Source organism: Protopterus annectens, chromosome 4.part1 (genome assembly GCF_019279795.1).
Source record: "Protopterus annectens isolate FY-2018-M chromosome 4.part1, PAN1.0, whole genome shotgun sequence".
Classification (NCBI taxonomy): Eukaryota; Metazoa; Chordata; order Ceratodontiformes; family Protopteridae; genus Protopterus; species Protopterus annectens.
The window spans coordinates 425,210,544-425,234,973 of NC_056734.1; the positions used below are offsets into that span (position 1 = coordinate 425,210,544).

At 40.7% G+C, this 24,430-nt stretch overlaps 1 protein-coding gene across 3 annotated transcripts in view; it reads right to left on the bottom strand.

Moving 5' to 3' along the window:
* Nucleotides 1–24,430, bottom strand: part of RHBDD1 (rhomboid domain containing 1) — a 1,445,444-nt gene that overhangs the window by 930,752 nt on the left and 490,262 nt on the right. For all 3 annotated transcript variants that reach the window (XM_044070240.1, XM_044070239.1, XM_044070237.1), the window contains one exon: nucleotides 5,233–5,365. In XM_044070240.1, the coding sequence (XP_043926175.1) occupies nucleotides 5,233–5,365 (133 nt within the window). The remainder of the gene's footprint in view (nucleotides 1–5,232; nucleotides 5,366–24,430) is intronic.

The following is a 24,430-nucleotide window of genomic DNA, read 5'->3' on the forward strand; positions in this document are numbered from 1 at the left end:
TCTTTACAGAGTGAGAGCCTTCCTCCTAGCTTTTGGTGAGTGAAAGGACAGCAGAGGGGGGAGAGGGAGTCATTGAGAATTTTTGCCATAGAAGGATGGCTTAGCACTCCCTGCCTTTGGAGCGGAAGTGGTCCACTGTTTGTTTTTCTGCTGCCCCTGGGATAGGGGCCTGGGTGGTCTGTCCCTGAGGGGGTTACCTTGCCCCTGTCTACTAGGTGCAGGAAAGGACCAGTGCTTAGAGGGGAAATTCCTGCTGAACCTAGGAGGTTGAACCTGAAGGAAATCTTTTACTGTTTGCATAGATTTTGCTTTGTCTTTCATCTTTTTAAGCACCTCTCCTGCTTTTACTCCAAACAAGTGGTCCTTATCCAAGGGTGCATCAATTAATTTAGACTTGACATGATCTGGGAGAGGTTGTTCCTTCAACCATGCATAACTCTGACAGATCCTGACATTGCTGTCCTGCTTGAGGCTTCTAGTGCATCATATCCACAGTGCAAAGAGTGCTTGGCCAATTGAGAAGTAGAGTACAGTAAATCTGCTAACTCTTTCGAATTGGCACAGTCAGGAAAGGTAGAAATCTTTTGCTTTAATAGTTCCAAGGTGTGTTGTTGATATTTTAACATATGTAACTGACAGTTGAGTGCTCTGATAGCTAAGGTTGCAGAGGTATATACTTTTTTACCCTGTCTGTCCAGCGCTCTGGATTCCTTGTCAGAAGAAATAGGATTCTTTGCAGAACTAGCCTTAACTCCTCTAGGCCCCTCTGTAATGACCTCCAGGTCTGCAGCAGGATTTCTGTACAGGTATTTGTGAGAATCTAGTACTCTGCAATACCTATCAGGTTTACTAGGAGCAGGTGGGAGGGCATCAGAGGCTAAGCTGGACTCATGGAAAACATCATCCACTACTTCTAAGATGGGGGGGATGGCCAGGGGTCTGTGCTGGGGCAGGTCTAGAAACTCTCTTAGTCTTTTCCTTAGACTGAGGGAAGTCCTGAGATTCCCAGTGGAAATGTTCCCGGACAGTGTGAAGGGTTTCCCCAAAGGAAAGGTCTTCTGGTGGGGAGGCAGAAGGAATGGATTCCTCTGCATCTGAATCTTCATAAACAGTAAGAGGCTGTTGTTCCTCTTCAAAATCTGAATAATCAGATTCCTCAGAATCCTGCTCTGTCATTGTTTCAGGAGAAGAGTATCTTTTCCTTTTAGAAGTTGTGGCCTGACTACCCCTGATAAGGGAGATAAGATGCTCTGGCATCTTAAGCATTTGAGCTTGGGGTGGTGGAGCAGGAGTAAGATGGTGGCTAGAGGTAGATTTTGTAGGAGTGACCTGGCTTCTAGGCCTAAGAGTATCCATCAGTCTGAGAGAAACGGTAGTCGGATGAGATGACGTCAGTTTTTGTCTAGAATCAGTAGTGTGAAAGGCCTCCTTGGAAGCCGGTGCCTGCATCGTGGCTCCGGACCCAATCGAGGCAGAAACAACCAAAGGCTCGGAAAACGAAGAAGATTTCTGCAGCATACCGGACTCCAAAAGGGTCTTGGCAGAGGCCTGTGTATACATCGTATCGGGCATCAGGGGCTGCGAAAGCGTCTCACTGAATTCCAGAGAACTGAAGACCTGCTTACCGGTGGTGTCGTTGGAGGGCTTAGCCTTGTGTGGTATATCTCCAGCTTTATCTCTACGTTTTTTTCAGAATGTCTATGGATTGCTGGCTGACTGATGCCTTTTTGGAATAGGAAGACGAAAATACCTGTCTACAGTAAGAGCTCTATGACGAATGGTTCTTGCGTTAAAGAGGGCACAGAACCACCAATGGGGACGTCGTGTTCTGGGCCTACACAAGTGACGCAGTATGAATGGAAGTCTCAGTGTGGGATCTGTTTTCCACAGGAGAAACCATTGTTAACTTTTTCGGACATCGGTTAGTGCAAGAAAAAAGGATCACCAACAGGGTACTTAGCTTTAGACGTTTTCAAATTCGAGCTCTGGTAGTGACCAACCGGCACACTTGCAAACTGCTTCTGCTACGGGCTCCACGGCAAGAAAGAGTGATGTAATGGCGTTGGCTGCCTTGTTTTATAGCACTGACAACCTGATGTTAGTCAACAAGCGACAGCAGCCAATGCAGACAAACACTGACTCTGGTATTCGGACCGGCCGAGTGGTACCACAGCAGGGATAAACTCACAGGTGATGACTGCAACAGTGAAACACGAAGAACATCAAAAGGTTAACTGCATGACACAACCATTTGGAAATAATCTGCATTGACAGATGCTGTCTTTCTTCTTACATTCACAAGAAATGAGCAACTGATTGGAGTTAATAAAATATTTTGTTCTGCCAATACAGTACCCAAGCCATCTGTGTACATTCAAGGGCATTCAAGGGATGGAGTATACTTTCTCTCTCGTTTTTAGGCTCTGGAAAACCTTATTACAGTAACTGGATATTCTGAAACAACTGTTTTTAGGGAGACGGTATCCTGTCCATCTTGATAAGGTCATGCCTGAAATTCTAGTTAAGAGATCCAAATTTGTTGCTATTTTATATAAAGGTTTAGCTTCATCTAATATTAAGAAAAATAACATTTTTCAATAGATATTTCTCAGATTTGTAACATTCTGTCATGACACTGGCACATTTTTAATTGTTTTGACAGTTTCAAAGATAAGAGTTTGGTTAAGAGCCATATTTGTTTTAGAAAAGGTAAGACCATCAAATAGAAGCTGGAAAAATGCCATGGCTGATACATCTAATAAATCTACTGGCATGCATCACTGTGGTAGATGTAAACAACATAAATATATTCATGAAGGCAAATATCGTATGGTGTGTGATAGAGTGCTTTTTGATTATAACACCACTGGGATGGGGGAATAGGAAATTTACACCTGGCCTGCATCCATGTCCCTTATGGACAGAGGTAGCTTATAAATGCTTGTCTCTCAATGTCTTATTTGGATATAGGACATCATTATTTTTTCAGGAAAATGTGGCTAGGCTTAGAAAGGCCCCTCAGGTTGTTAGCCTAGTAACGATCTATGAATCTATGTTGTACTTGAACATCTGCACATCTTGTTTAGGTTTTGATGCCAAGAAGACTATTAGTAAATAAAGGTTTAGATTTTATCAACATAAATACACTATGAGAAAAATATCTACATAAAGTGCTTGCAAAACATAAGAATTTATGTGGTAATTTTAATAAATTTACTTTTTTATATTAGAGAAAATTTTTCAAAAAGATGGTGGTGATTGGCACAACCAATAAACAGAGAACTTTTCTGGCAAATCATTTTGGAGGCTGATCGTTTTCTTGGTTTAAATTATTACATATCAATTAGTAGTATTTTAAAGTACAAACATGATAGGGTAAAATGAAATGTATTTTATTATATTCTGTATCATTTGTTTTATTATGGGGTGTTTTGTTGTGTTTTTAGAGTGCATGGATAGCAGATAACTACAGTAAGATCATACTACCACATTTACTATACTAATTAAACAAGCTGTTTGTGTTATTTGTATTTTGCTGAAGTCTGTTTGTATGGACAAAGTCACTCAGCATTAAATAATAATATGAGTGTTCCCTTTGTATGTTTGAGTGTTTTTTTCCTGCTTACCCTTATACTACCCTGATCATATTGCTGTTAGGTTGCTATTTTTCTGTAAGGTAAAATATCTTTGAAACTGCATGACAGCTCTCTGAAAAAAGGATATTTCTCTCCCCGTACCACCTTACTAATATGCATTAACCTAAATGTGTGTTAATCCTAACCCAAACCCTACATCTTACCTAGGAAAAACCCTTTCCAGGATACTACCACAACACACAACACTCCAACACACTTCACGTAAAGCAGCACACGTCTACACTAAATCTAAGCAATCTAAACCCTTCTCTAGCCCTTATTCTAACCCTAACCTATAACACTCGTGCACACCCCCCACCTCAATCCTAAAACTTTCATTATATCCAAAGATTTCAGAATTAAAACCCAATCTCACACTTACTATGATCAGAAGCATTTGATTTTGCTCCTTACAACACATCTAGCACTGACCTAAGAGTGCTTTCAACAAATTTCCCCAACACTTCACTCTGTCAATGAACTGATTGTTTGAAAAAGTGAAGTACAATCAGGTTAAGTGAAAATACTTATTATCGATTAAAAATGGTGAAGGGCTTCTTTTTGTTTTCGGTTTTACTTCAGATGTGTCTGGCATTACTGATGAAGGTTCATGCTTACGTATGTTAATCACAGACTGATAATGGTCCAGGGAAAGTACTGATACAGGTCTGTGTTTCTGCTTTACGGCTTCCTGGACTACAGTAAATACTTTGTAGCAAGTATGTTATAGTCAGAAAGCACGTGGAGTGAAATGTGAGTAGGAATCAGCAGAAATATGGTGGGAATAGTCCCATTTAAAGTCCTGCAAGTATTAGACAATTTGCTACTCCTGAGTCTGAAACTCAAGGGTAATAATGTCATAAACAGTAGTAGCAGTAGTGGTGGTGGAGGGCCTGTGCTTCTTAAATGGATCTTTTACTGCCTTCATTGAATACTCTCCTCTCTTAGGCTCAACAAAATATTTGTCTGGTCTTTGTTTCCTTCTTTTCCAGTTTTGTGAAGAAATATGGAGAGGAACAAGTAAAACCTACTAATGTGGTAAAAAGGATGACTGCCTACCACAAACTCACTTTATGAAGATTTTATTTAGGAAGATTTTTTTTCTTCAGTTCCTTCATAATTAATGATCACTCAACTAGCATGAGCCACTATGCAGAGTAAATTACTCTGGCATTAAGTGTGAAACCAGTGGTACTAGCAAATAAAGCCTGTGACAATGATAAGAGATGAAAATATGTTAAAGTGACAAATGTACCTACTTATATAACTTTGAAGGCAGGCAAGTGATCTATGCTGGTCCTCAAAGATAAAAAGTGCACAGCTGACAGAAATATGTCTGCTATACTACTGATGAACCCCTCCAAAAATTCCTCTGATCCCTCCTCCCCCTGATTTTCATGTGGAAATAGACATCATGAAGGTCCAAGTGAGTACAACTAATCTTTAATGTTATACAAATAGCAAGATTTTTATCAATATCTAAATAAGCCTTTCAGTCTCACTCTCACTACTTTTATGACAGCATTACTGCAAAAGGAGCTTTTAAAAGTGACTTTTACTGAACAGATCTGACTCTTAACAGGAAATGAATACTTACCCCGGGGAGATGAAATGAATAACTATGAGTTCAACCCAACATGAATACTTATTTGGTACTGGGAAACCCATCACAACTGTCGCTCCTCCTGGATGGTAATGATTGTTAAGTACTTTCAGTGCAAACAGAACGCCTGAAAAACATGAAAAAAACTAAATTAATTAAAGAGCAGATAAATCTGAATTCATTACAACGAATACAAAAAATAAAACATAAGTGAATACTTTCCATATCTGCTGATCTTCAAGAAGACCATATGTAGCGGCTGGAACACTTGAGATATCCTTCTTGTGCCCACCACACAGCTCTTCTTAAATGTCTGAGGCCCTACAATGAGACAGCACAAATCCACATTGCTCCACTCACTACATTCCTAAACAAGGATTAAATGACAGCCATACCAACAGCCTTTCCATGATCCCAGCTTGTCCACTTTGAACAGCAGGTTCCATCTACATGAAAACATGCAACTTGACAAAGTTGTAGAAATGAAAAAAGGTGAAGCTTGCTTCCATTTCCATGCAGCTCTGATTGACTCTCCAGTACCAGACTGATCCAAATGACAGTGCTTAGTAAAAAAAATATATAAAATACATTCAGTTAAAGCCTGTAAAACCAAAGAAAGATCCCAAAGGTTACATTCAAAATGGTTTTAGAAAGTCTCAGGGAAGCTATAGGACATATAGAACATTGGATACGGTACCTAAATGAACCTTGACAGTTTAGTAAATGGCCCAGACTGAAAAAAATCCAAAACTGCATCAAGGAGAGCTGAAAAATGGTCCAGGCTTTAAAGGACAGAAGATATTGAATCTCTTCCAGTTATCATCACATTTTTTCTGGTATAAAACTTCTGAGACGAAAGGATATAAACCACTCTAGTAGACAGCTTGGGATCTCTGGCCATCAATGGAAATGGAGGAACCAAGCTGTCAGTTTTAGGGATTTAAGATCCGGGTGAGGCTGACCTGAAGGATGTGAAATTAGATCCAGAAACTGAATCCAGAACCCAATGAGGGTGAACAAGGTGAGACCACAGAAAGGGAAACCAAACTTGCCTGGGTCAGATGGGAACTATTAGGATTATGGTTGCCTTGCATCATGTTGCTTTATGTAAGAACTTTACTATCAGGGGAGTTGGAGGATATGCACAGAGGACTCCAGGGGGCCAAACATGGACTAGACTGTCCCTCGGTGACCGTACCTTCAGAGGGATCAGGGGACAAAGAGGTTGCTACACTTTGTGTTTAAGGGTGACGCAAACAAGATGCAGCAACATTAGCTCCAGATACTGAAAATCTGTTGCCACTAATGGGTTGAAGGACCAACTGTAAGACATCCAAATATTCCTGCTCATCTTATCCACTAGGATGATGAATTTCTCCAGGATGGAAGTTGCTATTAGAAAGCAGTGGGAGGACCTCTACCACTGTCATACCCTTATGGCCTCTTGACATAAGGGGCAAGATCGATTTCCACCTTGTTTGTTTATATAGAAAACCACAGTCATGTTATCTGGATAGATATCACAGTTTTGGGGAGACTGACTTGAAAAGCCTGTAATGCCAGCGGGATTGTCCCAGCTTCAAAACATTGCTATATAAATTGGCCTCTATATGGGACTAGGTACCATGGACTGTACTTCCATCGAAGTACCCCTGCACCACCACAGGAAGGAAGTGCCCATAATTATTGTGGCCATTGGAAGCACAAAGGGGTGACCTAATGATACACAGTTGGATGTCACCCACCATGAAATGTGACGGCAACAAACCTTCATCAGTCCTACCGAAACCTGTATAGGATGTGTTGTCGGGGACCACTGGACCTAAAAGGTCCACTGAAGTATCGTCATGTAGAATCTGGCCATGGAAACCAATGAATTGGTAGCTGCCATCAGTCCAAAAAGACAAAGAATCAATGAAGCTGGTGGCCTCTGAAGAAGAAGAAGCAAGTGGCCTCTAGAAGAAGAACCTGCAGGGTCTGAAGGCGAAGAGAAGACCACCTTGAGAAGGGAAGTCTGATGATCTGGGAAGCAGTGTACAGATGGCAATCAAAATCTACAACATGGACTAGCTCTAGCTTGGACTTACTGAAGTTCACCACAATTCCTAAAGGTAGACAAAATTACACCAAGGAGTCTCTTGCTTGAAGCAGAGATGCTCTTTGAGTCACCATAAGTAGGCAGTTGTCCTGGTAAAGAAAGACCTGGAATTCCTGGAGCCTGAGATGGAATGCAACCATTGCCATGCATTTGGTGAACACCACTGGGGGGCTGTGGTGAGACCAAAGTGCAGCACTTTTTAATTTAGACAGTGACTGGTTCCTACCCAGAAGTGAAGAAAACTCCCTGAGTGCCTGGTCATTTTAATACAATTAGGTCAACTAAGCATATCCAGTCATCCTTCCTCCCTACAGATAGATTAAACTGCACCATTATCATCTGGAAGTTGGCCTATTCGATGAACGGTTTTAGTCTGCTTAGGCCCAATAATAGCTGGGGTCCTTGTTTTTCTTTGGCACTAAAAAGAATCTTGAATAGACCCTGGATCCTCTCTGGGCTGATGGGATCTCCTGGATGACTCACTTTACTAGCAGCCTTTGAATGTCTACCTCTGTTTCCCCTTATTGTTGGGGTGGTATGTCCAGAAGGAGCCAGTTGTCCTGGTAAGGAAAGACCAGGAATTCCTGGAGCCTGAGATGGACCGCAGCAATTGCCATTCATTTGTTGAACACTGTTGGGGGGCTGTGGTGAGACCAAAGTGCAGCGCTTTTTAATTGATAGTGACTGGTTCCTAGCCAGAAGTGAAGAAACCTCCCTGAATTCAACTGAGCATATCCAGCCATCTTTCCTCCCTACACATAGAATGAACTGCACCATTATCATCTGGAAGTTGGTCTATTTGATGAACAGGTTTAGTCTGCTTAGGCTCAATAATGGCTGGGGTCCTTGTTTTTCTTTGGCACTAAAAAGAATCTTGAATAGATCCTGGATCCTCTCTGATTTAGTGGGACCTCCTGGATGACTCACTTTACTAGCAGCCTTTGAATGTCTACCTCTCTTTCCCCTTATTATTGGTGTGGGATGTCCAGAAGGGAAATTTTATGAGTAGATGGGAAAGCATGAAAGGGGATAGAGTAACCCCTGGAAAGGACTCTCAACACACAAACATCTGAGGTGATGGCGTACCAAACTTGACAGTGAACAGCCAATCACCCTCCCCCAGCTACTTCCAGAGTGAATCAGTTAGGCAACCCATCAGAAGTGCTGAATGGGTTTGTCAGAGAAGGGTCTCCTAAAACCCTGATCTTATGGACCACTCCTGTCCCTATGGCGATGTTTGCTGAAGATCCCCACACCTCTGGTGGTGCTATTGCGTGGAGTGTCTTGGGAAAAATGTTGGGATTTCCAGAAAAATAGCCACTTTCCTCCTCTCTGATTATGGGGAAAAAGTCTGTTGAGAGGTGGAAAAGTGGATCCTCCAACTGTATATAACACATCTTGTCCTATTGCTCATTCCTGGTCAAAGTATCCTTAACTTTATGTCCAAATAAAGTGGAACCATCAAATGGAGCATTCATGATCATCATAAGCATCAACCCTCTTTCTCATTTTTCTACATGGGGTTAGGGTGTTGTGTCAACTGTCTTCATCTCTTTTCTATGCAATGCCACTGTCCTGCCTTATCAGACTCTCATGCATAACTGTCACAGGTCTTCTCTCAGACAATCCATCCACCTCCTTCCTGGACTCCCTCATTTCCTCTTGCAATCACCACTAAGCTATCTCAATTGCTCTGCCTTTACTTTCCAAGATTCGGTACCATACAGTAGTAGTGGTTGCACCACTTCCAGGTTTCTGTATCATACTTTAGTAGTGGCTGCACAATTATTTTGTACACTTTACTTTTCAGCTTCTTTGGCATTCTTCTGTTATAAACTACACCTGACAATCTGTGCCAGTTGGCTCTGATTCCTACTTTCACCTCCTAATTCAGACTTCCCTTCTCCTCAGTGACACCTCCCAGATACTTGAAGCTGTTGATTTGTTCTATTTTCCTTACTATTCCAATTCTCAGCTTCTTCTGCTTTCCCCCATTTGCTGCCATTACAGCTGTCTTACCTGTACTCAGTTTCATCCCATGTGCCTTCAGTTTTGCATTGTATTCCTCCATCCTTTGCTGAATCTACTGCTCAGAGTCTGCCTGTAATGCCACATCGTCTGCACACAGCAGCTTTGTTGATCTGTCCCCTCCAACTTGTTTGCTAATATAGTCCATTACCAGTATGAACACCAGTGTGCTCAAAGCTGAACCCTGATGCCCGCCCGCTCCTACTGAGAACCCCTCTATGAGACTAAACACCGTACTTGAGTCATTGGGTCCTTGTACATAATTTGCACTAATTCTACCAATGTTTCTGGGTCTTCAAAAAACCACAGGACTGCCCAAATCAGCTATCATATACTTGCTCTGAGCTTAGGAATGCCCAGCTGGAATCTTTCCTCATCTCTAGCTTCTTCTCAACTATTTGTCTCACTGCAAACATCAGGTTATTTGTGCTGCATCCTTATCTGAATCCAAACTGCTCATCTTATTTTCTACTACTTACTACTACTTTTAGCACTCATAACTTACTACTACTTTTAGCACTCATAACTGTTCCTGGTGCTCTGCACTTGTCCAACTCTTGCTGCAAGCACTAAATAATCTACAAATCACTGCAGCACTCAATTTTCCTCACTAATCAAGAGAAAAATCAGTTCTCAGTACTTAAATTAATAAGCACTAACCAGGCATGTCCAAGGGTCAACTCCTGGTGTTTTCTCCTGTCCACCTGATGAATATGGACATCTTGGGGCAATGCAAAAATTGCCTCGTACACTGACAACCCTCTCCCTCCTACCATCCAACACTAAAACCTGTGAGAGATGCACTTATATAACCAAACTGGAAGCCAAGCTCTCTCAATCCAAGACTGGACTAGACAGTCAAGAGGAGAAGGTTAACACCACACCGCACTCAACACATAGTCCATCAAAACCTGCACCTCCCAAACCCACACATAGTAATACAAAACACACACCTACATTTGCTGGGGTTCTCAATAAAAATTTGCCCACAGACCTCCAAAGCTGAAACGCAAGCAACCACCACCACCCAACACTACCCAAACGACACATAGCCCACGAAATCAGTGTGCCACTCAACCTCAGCCCATAAGGCAAAACAATGTACTCAGCACACTTGTCACTGGCGACTCTATAGTCAGGCACACTGACGTCTCCCTCACCAGGCTGAATAAGGAGAAAGTCACTGTCAGCTGCCTGTCACGTGCCAGGATCTGCCATATAATGCACGCACTCAGGTCACTCCACAACAAGTACAAGTATGACTCCGTCATTGTCCATGTTGGAGTGAATGACCTGAGATGTACCTCCCTGGAATACATGAAAAGAGACATGGAGAAGCTCTCTGACCATGTGGCCCAGGCAGTATGACACTAGCCCCGAGCAGCATCCAGCCATCGCCCAGAATGATGCCACAGTACAAGGACAAAATGACTGACTCCAACAATTGGCTAAGATTTTGGTGTCATTCCAAGGGATCCAGTATCTGTCTGCCTGGGACGACATGATCGACAGGCCACGATGCTTTGCCAGAGATGGCCTGCACCTGTCACCACTGGGATTTCGGATACTGGCTAAGGCTCTTGCTGCCCCTATAGTGCCTTTTTTAGGCAAGGCTCAAATGTCAACCGCACCACCACAGTACACATAAATAAGTGAAATCTAAGGGTAATGCTACTCAATGCTAGAAGTCTAAACCTCAAAATGCACACACTCGAGGCTCTCCTTAAGATGGAGAACATCAACATCTGTGCAGTGACAGACCTGGTTTAAGGCTCCAGAAAGCACCCCTGCATTACCAGGCTACAATTCTTACCACACCTTTCGGCCACCCAACCTGGAACAAAATACTAAAGGAGGAGGCGTGTCCATATTCATAAAGCATATCCACACCTCCAGGCTAGTTGCTCAACATAATGCCTCCGAAATTATCCAAGTACAATTAACACTGGGCAAGACTGCAATTCAGGTTGTAGCGTGTTACAGATCCCCCGTCATGCCCCAGGACACCCACGCCATGTTTCTCGATATACTAGATAATATTAAGATACAACCCAATACCCTAATTTTTGGAAATTTTAATTACCCTACCATCAACTGGGAAACCTACTCATGTACTAACTCATTTGCCCAACGTTTTCTGGAATTCATCAATTCCAATGCCCTGGACCAGCTTGTTCATACCCCTACCAGGGGTAGCAACATCCTGGACTTGGTCATTACCAATATGGGTAATAGATGCTCCATGCCAGACATCAACTCCTTGCTGGTCAGGTCCGACAACTAGCTAATCACCCTAGACATTCTCCCCATTAAGGAAACCACCGTAAAAAACTTCTCCAAAGCCAACTTCATGCTTCTCAAGTCAGAAGTGGCAAACTTCATTACACCCACGCAGATGGAAAATAGTGGCACGCCTGCTGAATCATATACAAATGCATGTATAAGCACATACACGAGTGCATGGACCACGCCATCCCCAACAGAACCAAGACGCTATCCTCCAGAAAAAGGAAGCCAATCTGGTGGTCCCCTGCAATAAACAAGCTCTACAACAGAAGGAAGAAACTGTTGCAGAAAAGAGTAAAATCCCTTAACTGCAGGAACTCCCTGATCAGCCTCAGCAAGAAGCTGAGATCCCTCATAAAATCCTCCAAAGCTAGTTACGTGGATTCCAAAGACAACCATAAATCTACAGCTTTGTCAAGAATCTCAATGGTAACACTCAGTTCTGCTCTGAACTACAGCACAATGGCACTACATTTACTGAACCAACTGATACTGCCAACATCCTGGCAAACAGGTTTAGTGCTAACTTCACCCCCCCCACACCCCAAAGGGCTCATCCCCATACCGGATGATTGCAAACCCCCTGAAATCATGGCCACACAGGTGAAGACTGCACTCTCCAAAGCCAAGAACACAGCATCTATGGAACTGGGCAACATCCCAGGCTGCATTCTGCACGAACTACAGAATAAACTGGCACCCCACCCAAGTACCATGTTCAACTATAACCTCACTTCAGGAGTGGCACACAGTGACAGTTATCCCACTCCACAAAGGGGGTGCCACCACAGACCCCGGGAACTACCGCCCCATTGGCTTGACGAGCCTGGTCTGCAAGGCCATGGAACGCATCATACTAGAGCTTATAAACAAAGACATAGGCAACCTCCAAACTCTGGACCCCACTCAGTTTGGGTTTTTAAAGGGTAGATCATGCCTCCTAAACCTGACTGACTTCTTCAAAGCAGTCACTAGAGACGTAGATGAGGGTAAGGTAGTGCACACTGCCTATCTTGACTTCGCCAAGGCTTTTGACACCATCCACCACTCTGATATTATAGATAAACTCACTGGACTAGGCATAGATCCCTATGTCACATGATAGGTGGCCAACCGGCTCACTGACAGAACCCACACAGTGAAAATAGCTGACTCCACATCAGACTTCAGACCAGTGACAAGTGGAGTACCACAGGGTTCGGTCCTGGGTCCTCTCCTGTTCGGTATCTACTTCTCTGAAGTCCAGGTAAATACAGTTGGTCTCTGGCTAATGAAATTTGCAGACGACTGCAAACTAGGAACCATAATCGATTCAAGAGGCCTCACTGACACTAATGCTTGGTGTCAAAGTCATGGCCTAAAGCTAAATGCCAGGAAGTGCATTGTCATCCCCTTTGGGAAAAATACTGTACCCATGAACTACCACATAGGTGGTAGCCTACTAAACACTGAAAGTGTGATGAGAGACCTTGGGACACAGGTGGATAGTAGTCTCTCCTTTGATAATCACGTTGCCACAATAGTCAGGAAATCCTTCTATGTGGCACACCTCATCACAAAGGGGTTCTCCTCTAGAAAAAGAGAGATCATTGTTCCTCTCTACTCATCCCCTTACTAGACCCATCATAGAGTACAACGCCCTATTTGGCATGTACCTCGCAAGACATCTGCAACAGCTGGAAAGGCCACAGAAATACCTCACTAAGAGGGTTACCGGCTTCAAACAGATGTCAAACACTGACCGTCTCAAAAAACTCCAGCTCTACTCCGCCGCATATTGCCTAATCCGAGGCAACCTCTGCCTAACGTACAAAGCTATGTCTAACCCAGACCTGATGGACATGCTACACTTAAAGAAATCCCAATATCTCCGAGCCACACTCTCTAGGGACCTAAACCTTGTCACCACAATAAACAGAACATGCTGGAGGGATAGATCCCTGTCCCAGAGACTTCTCCTGCTCTGGAATAGGCTGCCCATTCATGTCAAGCAAAGCTCCTCATTAGCCCTCTTTAAGAGAAATCTTGACAATTGGATGGATATTAGGAAATTCGCCCCGGGAATCACTGTTGTGGCTCTGCTCGACAGGGGTACAGGAAAATAATTTTCTTGGGTGGCAAAAGCCAGGGAACTCATTTGGCTAGGCTTGTAAAGGCCCTAGGGCCGATACTCTGAGTAGTTCATAGGTAAGTACTAGGCTATTTGTTTATTAATCACTCTCTCCAGAACTTTCAAGCAATGTGACAGGAGTCTGATAGCTCTGTACTGCCCACAATTCTGAAAGTCCCCTTAGTTCTTGAACACTGGCACTAGTATGCTTGTCCTCCAGTCATCTGAGATATGCCTTTCTCTCCACACTGCTATGAGTACCCTCAGGAGCCATTTCTCCCCTATCTCACCCAGTATCTTTATCATATTTGCTGTGACTACATCTCAGCCTGCTGCTTTCCCTGACTACATTTTCCTTAGTGCTTTTCCTACCTCTCCTATAGTGGGTTCCTCCTCGTCTCTCATTATAGGCTATGTTTGGGGCAGTACAGCTTCCGTGGATTTTTCTTCATCCAGAAGCTGCTGTAACCACTCCTTCCATCTGCCTTTGATGTCCTGTGGACTGCTGAGCAGGTTGTTCCTCTAATCTCTTATGAAGGGTGCCTGACTATATTCTTTACCTTGTAACCTGATATAGTTTCTTTCTGACATCTAATGAGTCACTTTCTAGAAGTTGGTAGAGTGCCACCGATATCTTGTTTTTTGCCATTACAACTCCTCTCATCTTCATTGTCAGCCAACCAGTATTCCTTCCTATCTTGGTCCATCTTTTCTCTCACTTTTTCCTGCATTCTTTCTTTTGATGAGTTGATGGATTTCTGTATTCCATTACCAGCTTTCCTTATGTACTTTATTTCCATACCTGGTTCGGTCACATATCTGTTCTGTAGTCCCCACACATGCTGTTTTGAGGCATTGTCATTCTTCTTAAACTCCACCTATTTCCTCTTCTTTTTGAGGTGACAGAGCCCTGAGAAATTCCTTAAACTCTTGTGCTTCCTCTCCAGTCAACTTCCACACATTCAGCCTGGTCTCTGTTGACCTGAGAGCTTTCTCTAACCACTGCATACATCTGATTGTGGCAACCAGTGGCTTGTGCTGTGGGCTGACTATTTCAATGGAGATGAATTTACAATTGCCGATTTCACCTCAGTGTTCTTTCCTTACTAGGAGGAAGTCTACATGAGTTGCATGCTGGCCACTCTTGTATGTGATCTTGTAAATGTTTCTCTGAACCATGTGTTAGCTAGTATCAAGTCATTTGCCAGATGGAAGTCTGGAATGGCCTCTCTTTCTTTGTTCCTGTTGCCCTACTCATGTGGACCCAGGCAGTGCTCATATCCTGTTCTGTCTGTCCCCATATGTGATTTTGAGTCACCCATTATCAACACAAATTCACGATATCCTGCTTTATCTATTAAGTCCTGCTACTACTGTCTCAATGCAGTCTTTTCCTGACTATCACAACCCTGCTGTGGTGCATAGGTTGAAATTATGAACAGCTCCCTATCCTTACATTGGAGTCTGATTGCCATGAGTCTGTCATTAATTCTGATTACATCCCTAACTGCCTTCTGAAACAATTTCTAACCTGTCCTCCTCCTGCATAGTAGAGTCTGGATACCAAGCCAACTGTCTTTGCTGCAATGCCTTTCCATCTTGTCTCCTAGATACATAGGATTTCCAGCCTCCTCCTTACCACCATGTCATCCACTTCCTGTCAGTAAAAATGCATTGAGTACAAAAAATCTTAGTTTATGTTTGGCAGGTTGATAGGCTTGACATCCAGCTTTCATTCAACAGAGTAAGTGTGGGAAAATGGGTTAGGATACAGGGAACTGTACTGGCAGTTGTAACTGGAATCAAACATACAGCCTGGTACGAATGACAAGATTTCCATAGTACCAGTGTTAAAGTTGAGAGTGGCAGATTATAGTCTAGTGACTATATATATATATTTTTTAAATACTGGATTGGATCGGAATGTTTTTTTATAGAGCACAGAATGTGTCTATATGGTGCAGTTAAAGTTATTAAAAAAAAAATAGCAGCCTTTTAAATAGTATAGACTTTCTCGTGTTTTTGTATGCATCTATTCTTAATCATATGCATTTGTCTAATATGCTTAAAAGGACATGATAAATTTTATATGATGTTTATATGATCATTTTATATGTTCATGTACCTTTACATTTTTTTAGCCTAATTAGAATGGCTTGGGCTAATGTATTTATTTTATTAATCAATTAATGTTTAGAAAGTGGTTATAAAAATGCTGACTTACTAGTAAGGAATTAGTTCTTATGAAGTCCCATACATGCAAAAAGGCAAAAGTACTAAACTATTAAAAGGTTTTTTATATTCAACTGTGGATCGACTTTTGCTACCATACTATTGTGGCTGATGGTATATTTCTGGGTCAAATCCACTTGGCCATTTTGGGTGCCAATACTGATTTCCATTGCAGGAATCTACATTTCTTTTTAGGAGTAGTTTTGCCTAACAACTTCCTTAATAATTTTTGAATCACGGTTGTAGTCTAGCACTAAAAATGTAGAAAATTCCCTGTTACTGTTTTCTTGTTTCTCCATATCATTTGTATGTGTGGTGTCAGTTAGCAATCTCGCTGTTCCAAGTAAAAGAACACCTCTTTCCCCCACTCAGCAATAACTTTGTTCTTTGTCCTATTAATTCTAGTGGATATCTTCTTTCTAAAAACATATTATATAGTTTATGTATTTCTTTGAATTAATAAATTATAATCTGAACACATTCTAGCCACACAAACATACTGCTCTTTGATCAAAATTTTCTTACAACTCCAGCTATACTCTGTCACATATCGTCTACTCCGAGGTGATCTCTGCTTAGAGCTGTTGGGCATGCTACACTTAAAGAAATCCCAATCCCTCAGACCCACACCCTCCAGGGATCTAAACCTTGTCATCACAATAAACAAAAAATGCTGGAGGGATAGGTTCCTGACCCAGAGACTCCCCAGACTCTGGAATAGATTGCCGATACATGTCAAGCAGAGCACCTCCTTGGCCCTCTTCAAAAGGAACCTTGATGATTGGATGGGAGAAAGGAAATTCACCCTGGGGATCATGTAAATTACCCTGCTAGACAGGGGTCCAGGGATGTAAACAGTGTGGGAAGAAATAGCCAGGGAATTGTTATGGCTAGGATTGTATAGGCCCTAGGGCCAATAGCCTAGTACCAACCTATGAACCAATACCACAGACAGTTACTTTTAAAGTGGAGATAAGCATTAGAAAAAAATTGGTTTTAAAAAATAGTGGAAGTGAACCCATCATCCATCAATGAAATCGTAACATCCAAAATGTTGGCCTCTTTGCTAATGTGTAAAAGTGTAAATCTCAAAAAGGGATGCAGTTAGAAATATATTCATGGAAGCTTGTAATTTATCTTCTGATGATTCTTAAACAATAAAGATGTCATCCAGGTAGCGAGCATAAAAGTTCCAGCATGTATCATAGATGGAATCAAATAAGTATTTTTTCTCCCAAGTTAACATTACTAAACTAGTCCATATAGGGGTGCAAGCTGCAACCATCACAACATCTCTAACCTGCTTATAAAATTCGCCTTCAAAAAATATAAACTTATTCTGTAACACTATGTGCATGTATGTATTCAATTAAAATTGTGTATCTTTATTGTTAAGTATCTTATATTCCATTAAAGCTGAACCAAATAATTCCAAACCCAGGTTGTGTGGTATACTAGTAAAAAAAATCACCACATCTACAATTAGAAAACTGATATTCTTGTTATAATGTTATTGTATCAATTTCTTTAAAAAAATCACAGGAATCAGTAAGTGTACGCTTTTGCTCTATCAAGATTCTTTTGAGCATCCTGTCAATAAAGACAGCCAAAGGGTAGGCCCTCCACAATTAGCCTCTAAGGTGGATCCATTACATTCATATGTACCTTTGATTTCCTGAAAATAGTTCGTACACTAGATACTTATTTGATAAAAAAAAATGAAGTGTTCATAAGAAATAATCCCCTGTGTTAACGCATCCTCTAAGAAAAAAAAAATCAATCTTTCTATAAGCAATATTAATTTCATTCCTGGATGCCCAAGTGTATTTGTCATCATCCTGCAACATCTGAAATATTTTACACACATAACCTGACAGATCTTTACTGCTAGAATACAACAATGACTCAAAAGTTATTAAAGAGATTAAGAGAAACTGGTCTATTTTTAAAACAAACAAAAGATATTCAAATTAGTGAGAAATGAACCTTGTTTTGTTTACAAAATAGGGAAACATATCAAATCTACTTTAGATGCAAATAAAGAGAGAAATAAAAAATACAGTCCCTGCAAACAATGTCCACTCATTTTAGAGAAAGAGCATCACTCTCAAAAATAATTGCTCATCTAGAATTAATTAAATAAAAGGTAATTGTGGAATATTGGGATTTGTTCATGTGGCATTGCATGCAAGATGCCCCTCCTTTTATATTGGAAAATGGAGAGATTCTTATGTAACAGGATATATGAACAAAGTTATGATATTATGAAGAAAAATACCAATAATGCTTTGTAAAATCACACCTTGGTTTGTGATGACTTCAATAAATTTCTTTTTGGTGTACCAGAAATTACTGACACAGATAAAAGGGGCGGACAATGGGAAACACAAACTGAATTTAGAGAACTCATGTGGTAACTAAAACTGAATGCAACATCACCACCTGGTCTAAATGAATATTTATCAACTAATCCAGTTTTAAAGCTTAGAGCAGCTAAATTATAAATGCTTATTTATATACTTTTACTTGTGTACTTTTATAAGGTGTGTACTTTAATTCTGTTGATGGATCAATCACCTTTTAACTTAATAATTTCATTTTTTTGGGAGAGTGACCAGTATTACTGTTATTCTATCTCAAATACAATTAATATTACTGACTTAGCAATGCTTTAACACTGCTTTGATAACAGCTAAGATGTACTACTTTCTGTTTAAAACATTAATGATTTAATTACTATGACTATTTTTACTATAAAAGATTGGTGTACTCATCTTTAGTTCAGTTCTGAAGAAGTTCATATTTGTTTAAGGACAAATGCGCTTAACCACTTTTTTATTACTTTTTCATATCTGTATCCAATAAATTATTATTTCAATTGGAGTGGTTGTCCTGTCTAGACAGCCAGACAACCACTAATTGCCATTTCTGAAAAAAAATACTAAAAATAGTTCTAAATGTCAGTTTTCATAAAGGACCTAGCAGCTTTTTAAATTAAAAAAAAGTGTGGAAGGAACTCCTAGAAATGAACTTGTCTGCCTAGCAATGGAAATAGCCAACAGTCGATCCTCTGAAGCCCAGGAGAAGCATTCCCAAGGGCAGAAAGAAATTAGATTTTTGGTTACTGTTTTCTCCAGTGGCTGCTCACACTAACAGCAGCCTGGGAGTGTGTGTAGAGGCAGACATGGGTTCTGGAAGACTGGGCAGCTGAGATTTATGATGTAGTTTCCATTGCTGAAAAGTAGACACTGAATCACATGAGTTTAAACCACTGCTCTAAATTTCTAGATAGACAGTGCTCTACTCAAAAGCTCATGAAATAAAAGCAGAATAGCATCAAAACTTCAGACGTGGAGGGGCAGCTTCCTCAACATCTTGCCATAGGAAGCCTTCACTTCATGCATCATACTCTCCACATAAACCATTGCTGGGTATGGGTGAGTACAGCAGTGATAACACCAAAAGACAACTGCTAAAAGTGGAATTACTTTAATACACAAACGTCTTATAATCAAAGCCAACAGAAAATGGCTACTTTTGGCTTAATGCAGAATTACTTTTCAGTGCAGTACTAATGTAGTGTGGTAGTTACCTCAAAGAAGTTTCTTAGAATTCCAACTTCATTTCAACAAGCTTGCTTCTGGCATACAATACAGGAAAGTTAACTTCAGCACAGGAAACAAACTTACATAGAAAGGTGAAGTATCAGAAATACCAAACTGTTTTGGTGAAACAGATTCAGGGGAGAAAAAACTTCCAGACTTTGCATATAGAAAAGCTGTTCCAAGTGACGAAAAACTGACGTCACAACAGATTGTCTAACTTAACCTTTAACATCAGACCTCATCCTGCCAAATTCTTTCATGAGACAATATAATGGGAAATGGATAGCACAAAAATTCAAGCCAGTTAAAAAAAAAAAATCTCTACTAGGACAAATAACATAAGACAGTAAAAAATCCTTGACCCTAACATAATACTGTTACTAAAGGCATACAAGTCCCATCTGTTGCCACTAAATAATATGAGACAAGCATGAGTATGGTCTATCAATCCACACTACTGCAATACAATTAATATGCAAGAAGTGACTAGTCTTAATGATGTATGATAAATGCACATTGCTGCCTTTGGTAATAACCAACACTTGGCACACTCAAATAAGTTTGACAATGTACAGCTGCAGATCAAAGTTATAACTCCCTGGTGCCCCAGGATTTCTGCCACCTAAGACGGATTCTGGTCACCTCCAGTGTAATCTTACCACATGTTTCTGAAACTTGATGAATATTAATGATACTACTTGAAAAGAACACATGCAAGTGGACACACGCTCACAATTTTCAAGGAGGAGGGTATGTTAACTCCCCAGCACCAACACCCTCTTCCTCTACTAACAATAATGCTGATACTAGTGAGACCCAAGAGCTGTGCCTGTCTCAACTCTCTCTCTCTTTTTTGTGATTCTTTCCAGTTCCTTTTCAACAAAAGTCTGGCATGCCTTGTCAATTGTGTCTCAGATTTCTTTGTAATATTTTCTGGTTCTCTTTCCAGCAGACATCTAATATATTTTGATAACCATGTTTCAGATTTAGCACTACTAACATCTCATTGCCTAAAGTAACTCCCTCCTGAGAAAGTAGAGGATCTTTTGATGGCTGTGGCTCAGTTCAGGCTTCCCGCTGTTCCTAGAGCTTTCCATGAAGGAGCCATATCACCAGCCTCTGTAGGAGGTATTGGCCCAGGCTGGGACCCACTCCTGCTATCTTCCCCACTTCTCTATGCATCCATCCATCCATAACCCCTTTGTTCCATTTTAGCACATGGGATCGGGGTGTCACTTCAAAAATGATAACCATCTAGAGCCAAATGTGCATACTAATGGGTGACCAGACTATGTGAAACTGCATATACATAAGAAAACATGTCATCAAAATTATTAGCTATTATAACATCTGCTGAGATATGATTCATCATTGATAATGTTCTTATCAATCTGCTTCCTTTCTGGTTTAAATGAACCCTAGGCAGTGGCACCTGAAAAGGTGCCCATCCTGCAGCTTTAACTCACTACCTAGGCAAACAATGTTCTCTATTAACAACTGTAGGCTTACCAATAATTATATCTGATGCAATATTTTTATTTAGCAATGGCTTCTTTACCCCCCTATCAGGATAGAGTTCTGTCCTTTGTACAGATCTTGAACAGCTACAGGATCAGGATATCCCATCACAGCAATGATGCTATCTCTATGAACTCTCTCACATAGCTTTTGTTCCTCATTCTGTTGGTGGGAGCATTCCGACCATACATAACCCATCTGGTTACAATGTAAACATTGTCTTCCAAGGCCACAATATGTGCTCTAGCCAGTGTTTCCCCTCCTTTTTCTATGCAACCTGCTGTGAAGGTTTAGACTAGCCATTTGGGTTTCCTTAGACCCATAAGTAATGCTCAATACCCTCTTCTTATGTAGCTGTACCATGCCGAATAGACAGAGGTCATCTTTTTTTCCCCATTTCTTAAGCAATGTTACTCTACTCATCTGTTAAGAAGATTTAAGCTTCAAGTTTAAAGCAGTCAAACAAACAGTGTTTATCATGACTGCATTGTCCAAATCAGTAATTTTATTATCTAACTGTCCATCTATCTAGCTATCTATGCATCTTTTTGTTGACTAGGTTACTCCTACTAGGCTAACAGACTCTTTTCAGGTGAGACCCCAGGTGGGATTTATACTGCTAGAGGAAACTTGGCCAGGGCATCAGGGAGCTTCCCATACTCTTTTAACATACGGGGATGCATTTTGCAGTGACACTTCCTGTCTTACGGTTCAGGTGTATAGGCGGCTCAGAGAAGCAGGACATTGGTTGAGTGAATACAGAGGAATAAGAAGACAACGCTAATGGTTTTGGTGTTTCTGGTGCTTATAGACAACAGATCTGATAAATTTATCAGAAAAGGAATCAGAGGTTAAGAAGGTGTTTAGAAGGGATGATGGAGTGATGGAGAAGATAGAAAAGGCAGTTGAGTCTTTTCAAGGACAGGCTAAATATGGAAGCATCTAATGTGGAGTCAGACGATTTGTTCCACCAAAACATCTGAGTCAGTGGTTAAAACACATGATTGTGTTGTTACAACCGTCCAGTCAGGAAGGTTGCGAGATGATTTATTGTTCGACATGGTGAATGAGAACGAAACGGAAAATGGCAAGGATATGTTGTGGGGAGAATTGACAGAAAGGATACAGAAGGAAGAACTGCAGTGCAGTGAAGGGATACAGGTTGAATCAAATTGTATGCAGAAATGATTAAAGCAGGGATGGATAGTGAAAAAGAAGTAAGTTTAAAGAAAAAGAGACCTTTTAACGTGGAGACTGAGAAGATGAATGATGCAGAGTTGGACAGATATAAGGTATGGGTTAAAGTAGTTAAGATGTTGGGAATTAAATCATAAAAGGTAAGAGCATTTATTCATATTAATAAAGAGACTTTTTGTAAATAAAACACTGGCCGTAGAGTTAAAAACACACACTTTATTCAGATATTGGTAAGCGCTTTCATTCTAAACAGAACTTCATCAGACCATCCCCTTAACCATTACTCAAACCTTTAAATAATTCACTTAATTGCATAAATCAATGTTTTAACCTTTTCCTTTGCAATACAAATTTAAAATTTTGTCATTCAACCCTGGGAACCTGCAAGCATCTGATCTAACCTGCCAGCAGTATTCCTTCCAATCTAATTCATCTTCAGCTTCAAATATGCATTCATAATAACTAACCTAGTCTATAATTTATTTATTGATTTTATTTTACATTTGTTAACTGGGTAGTCCATTGGACACAGGTCCATTTTCAGTGGAGGCCCAGGGAGAAAAGCTCCACACATATCAATAACATGTAGCAACAAAGAATATAAAGTTTACAAAGAAAGATTACATACAAAATACAGAGAGTCTTAATTAATAGTAGTTTTTACATACATAATAGACACAATTAGTAAGACAGCAGAATCTTGCAATAATAGATTCACTAGTCTAAGGAAATATATAAAGAACATTACAATAATTGTTGGAGAGACATGTGTAAAACAAGAGTTCATAAAGATTGTTAGGATCGAATCCATAACAATCTATTTTTATTATACAGTCATGGAACCTAGTCTTATCCATTCATCCTGGGGTGTGAAACAGTGAAGGAGAAGGAGGGTCTAGCACAGCGGCGAGTCTAGCCTGGTGTAGTGCAAGAGCATAGCCAGTTATTAGTGAGACTCATTTTTTTATGCTTTTTTAAGCTGTGTGAAGGAAGTGATAGTAGTTATGTTACAGGGTAGAGCATTCCATATTTTGGATACATAATTAGAAAACAGGGCATCACCTGCTGTATTATTAGATTTAGTTACTATGAGAATAGGTTTGTTACTTGACCTAAGACTTCTACTATTGGTGTGGAGGTGAAGTAGGTTTTGCAATTCAGTTTTTTTTTTCTGTTTGATACAGAATTTTATGGGCCAGAGAGAGTTGGCTGTAATGCAGAAGTTGAGGAAGTTCCAACCAGCTGAGCTACTTCAAGGATGAGCAGTGGTGAGATCTAAAAGGGAAATCAGAGGCAAATCTAGCGATTTTGTTATAGCACGAGGTGAGCTTAGCTAAGTCTGCTTTTCTAAGTTTGGTGAGAATAGGTGAGGCATACAGGAGGGTAGAAATTAGGTGAGTGTGGGCTATGGTAACTTTTGTTTGTTGGGTAAGGAATTGCCTGTTTCTGTAGAGGGTACCTAGTTTTTTGTTAACTTTCTTGATGGTCTGGGAAATGTAAATATCAAATCTCAGATTATCAATCTCTATGCCCAGGAGTTTGGTTTGCTCTGTGGGAGAGAGAATAATTTTGTTACTGAACATAATATTAAAGGTAGAAGTTAATGGGGTGGACCTAGTGGATTTAAAGAGTAGTAGTTTTGGTTTTGGCAGGGTTTAGAATGAGTTGGATATTGGATAGCCATGTTTCTATAGAGAGAAAAGATTCCTGTGTTAATGTGTGAAGTTCCTGTAGTGAGGAAGCTGCAGAAATTAATGTGGAATCATCAGCGTATTGGATGACAGATGCTTTGGGAGTAGAGGAATGACGCTTACTGGTGTAGAGAGTGAAAAGCAGAGGGCCTAAAATAGAACCCCAGGGAACACCAAGAGTAAATGGAAGAAGGAGGGAGAGCTCTTGTTTCCACAACACTGCTTGCTGATGGACAGCTAAATAGCTTTGGAACCAGGTTACGATGGGAGGAGAGAGTCCTAATTCGGATAGTTCTTTGACAAGGATGTCATGTCTAACCATATCGAAGGCCTTTGAAAGGTCGAGAAAGGTGTCAGAAACAAATTTACTGTCATTTCTATGAGAGTTTACTGTACTGGAGAAGAACAGTAAGGCAGTAGTGGTACT